This window comes from Lottia gigantea (genome assembly GCF_000327385.1).
Source record: "Lottia gigantea unplaced genomic scaffold LOTGIsca_100, whole genome shotgun sequence".
Taxonomy (NCBI): domain Eukaryota; kingdom Metazoa; phylum Mollusca; class Gastropoda; family Lottiidae; genus Lottia; species Lottia gigantea.
In genome coordinates, this window is record NW_008706748.1 from 9,991 (window position 1) to 13,486 (window position 3,496).

Genomic DNA, 3,496 nt, shown 5'->3' on the forward strand with positions numbered 1-3,496 from the left:
TCGTGCTTAAAAATACAAAAAAACTAACGCATTGTCCTTTAAAAACACCCAGAGGAATTCTATCTTTTCCTTTATCTAATCCATACACAGATGAAGATTTACAGAAAAAATGGAAAAGACAGAAAGAAATAACAAGTAATAATAATTATTTACAACATATTAATTTCACATGTTCCTATCAACATGAAACATCTAGTTTGGCTGCATGGGGAAATTCGTCCAATCTTCCCGCGAATTTGAGAAAGATTGCCGACGTAGATATCGCTAAATACGCGCAAGACATCTGGGAGGAATTGAGACACGAATGGGAACTATTTGCAAAAAGGGATACCCTATGTCTTGGAGCTTGTTTGATAAAATATAACCAAGTCATGAAAGAAGTTGTAAACCAAAATATGTCCAATAATCTAACGGCTCCATCTTTATCTTTAAAGGGTTGGTATTATTTATATCATTACGATAAAGAAATGGTTGAAGAAGAATGGTATGAAACTACTAGAATGGTTGCGAAACATACCGAAAAAGAAAATATAGAAAAAGTTTATTCGCACACTAATCCTTTTATAAGAAATTTTATCAGACGATCTATTAAAGGAAGAAGAGTTTCGGCAAATAGAAAATCATTTGAAACGAACAAAATGGACAAAATTTGTAACGTATTAAAGGAATATACAGAACTTGAAAGTAATAACATAATTGATTTATTTAAAGAATACAGCGCAAGCACAAAAGACAAAACGGAGGTTCATTCGAGACTTAAAAAAATAAACTGTACTAAACTAATGGCATTTGATGCTAACGGTTTATACGCTTCAGCAATGTCGGATTTAGACAGTGAATATCCGAGAGCAGAAAGTGGAAGACCGTTTCTACCAGAAGAAGAAAAAGAATTTGTAAAACTCTTCAATAAACAAAAATTTAGACCTAGAACAGCTATTTTAACAGTGTGGTTTGAGTATCCCAAAAAAATGTTTTTATTATACTTAAATTATTATAATTGTTATACTTATATTATTATAATGATTATACTTATATTATTATAATTATTATACTTATATTATTATAATTATTATACTTATATTATTATAATTGTTATACTTATATTATTATAATTATTATACTTATATTATTATAATTATTATACTTATATTATTATAATTATTATAGTTATATTATTGTAATTATTTTACTTATATTATTATAATTATTATACTTATATTATTATAATTATTATATTTAAATTATTATAATTATTATACTTATATTATTGTAATTATTATACTTATATTATTATAATTATTATACTTATATTATTATAATTATTTTACTTATAGTATTGTAATTATTATACTTATATTATTGTAATTATTATACTTATAATATTATAATTATTATACTTATATTATTATAATTATTATACTTATAATATTATAATTATTATACTTATATTATTATAATTATTATACTTATATTATTATAATTATTATACTTATAGTATTGTTATTATTATACTTATATCATTGTAATTATTATACTTATATTATTGTAATTATTATACTTATATTATTGTTATTATTATACTTATATTATTGTAATTATTATACTTATAATATTATGATTATTATACTTATATTATCATAATTATTATACTTATATTATTGTAATTATTATACTTATATTATTGTAATTATTATACTTATATTATTATAATTATTATACTTATATTATTGTAATTATTATACTTATAATATTATAATTATTATACTTATATTATTATAATTATTATACTTATAGTATTGTAATTATTATACTTATATTATTGTAATTATTATACTTATATTATTGTAATTATTATACTTATATTATTATAATTATTATACTTATATTATTGTAATTATTACATATATTCAAAACATCAACCCCAAAATGGACTACTGTCCCTTTAAATAACACAGAGAAATTTGTGTATGATATCTATTAATGATCTGCTGGTGATAAATATCAATTTACAGTTTTTATAGAAACATCTGTTCAGTGGGAGACTTTGCTTTTACTATAAATACGCGATCACATTAAGCATTCGACATCAGCATCAACAAGTCTCTATATAAATAATATCAACAAGTCTCTACTGTATATATAACATCAAAGAGTCTTGTTATTGCTAACGTTGGAACCATGAATAATCTATTATGTTCCGTTCTTTTGGTCTCAGTAACAATATTGATACTAATAGATGCCGGCAAATGTTGATAACGACTGTGGAAATGTAGTCATTACATGTAGTGAAGGCTTTAAGATGGTACAAGGGCTGGAATGTATTGATGAAGAATGGAGATATCAAAAACCAATATGTGAACCCACAGGTAAGATAATTAATACTTGAATTACAAATAAACAATATTAGCTTGGTGCACTCACCTAAAGGGATGCTGAGTTGACAAACCAAATCGCTCAGTGAAGTTAATATGCACTATTGCAATACATGTCATGATACATATTATAGTGAAGTTCAATATACCTTATCCCACGACTTTTGGAACTATCGAAACTTCTAACTTTTCCATTTAGAAAGAATTTGGGTGAAGAGTTCTATATACGCTGTTATTCATCATGGACCACAATATCGGCTTTGTTTGGCATAACGTCTATTTGTTCTTTACTAGCGACACCAAATTCATTATGACATTAGATTTTCCCGAGGGAATTGTTACAGCAATAATTTGATGAGATTAAAAACAGCCTACCATTAGTGAACAAAATTCTTAAATCTGGAAAAATTGGGAAAAGCCTCGAATTATGAACTCAATAAAAACTTCGTTGTAATTATAACAATACCAATTATTGACAATTTACGTTTATAACCTTGTATCAGTCTGTTTTGGGCTCATTCTTATTAGGACTAATTCCCATTTGAGCTACTATATTTCCTGTCATTGTCTAATAAATCTATTTTTATCACATCACATTTTGATTTCACCCACCTCTACCCTCGGAATATTGCCAAATAGATTTATTTTTTTCATTTTAGAGTGTCCACAAGGTGTGAATATCAAGAACTCTGATAATGTAACAGAATCCAGAAATATTGATGAAGTTTTAACTTTTGAATGTTTTAATGGCATAAATGGTCTGATGGGAGCTCAGAGATGTGGTGAAGATGGTAAATGGATAGAAGAGCAAGCTTGTCCAGCAGGTAATTTAGGTTTAATATTGTCTATTGTGTATAGTTGGACGAAGATTTATATTTCTAACAAAGTGATCTTTCTTGTTAAGAAGACAATATGGCCTCATTATGATTGTTGTTTTGATTAACTGAGATCTTTCCAGAATTGTCTCTAATACGATTTATATTTCAGAGGTATACCCAGCAAAGTTTATAACAATTGTTAATTATGGTCAGGCTCTATCAACCAATTGTACTGAAGCTTGTCTTAACGATACCCGGTGTAGCTTTGCTGGACCAGCCACTTCAAGCAAATGCAATCTCTTTGAA

At 26.0% G+C, this 3,496-nt stretch overlaps 2 protein-coding genes across 2 annotated transcripts in view; both read left to right on the top strand.

Annotated features, from left to right (window-relative positions):
• Positions 1–395: 395 nt before the first annotated feature.
• Positions 396–1,043, top strand: LOTGIDRAFT_170508 (hypothetical protein; the record flags this gene model as incomplete). The annotated part of the gene is made up of 1 exon (XM_009046321.1): positions 396–1,043. One exon carries the CDS (start codon positions 396–398, stop codon positions 1,041–1,043), a length of 648 nt encoding a protein of 215 aa, XP_009044569.1.
• A 1,193-nt stretch (positions 1,044–2,236) lies between these two features.
• Positions 2,237–3,496, top strand: part of LOTGIDRAFT_170509 (hypothetical protein) — a gene marked incomplete at both ends in the record, with an annotated part of 4,647 nt that continues 3,387 nt past the window's right edge. The window contains 2 exons of the mRNA XM_009046322.1: positions 2,237–2,366; positions 3,032–3,196. Coding sequence (XP_009044570.1) covers positions 2,237–2,366; positions 3,032–3,196 — 295 coding nt within the window. The remainder of the gene's footprint in view (positions 2,367–3,031; positions 3,197–3,496) is intronic.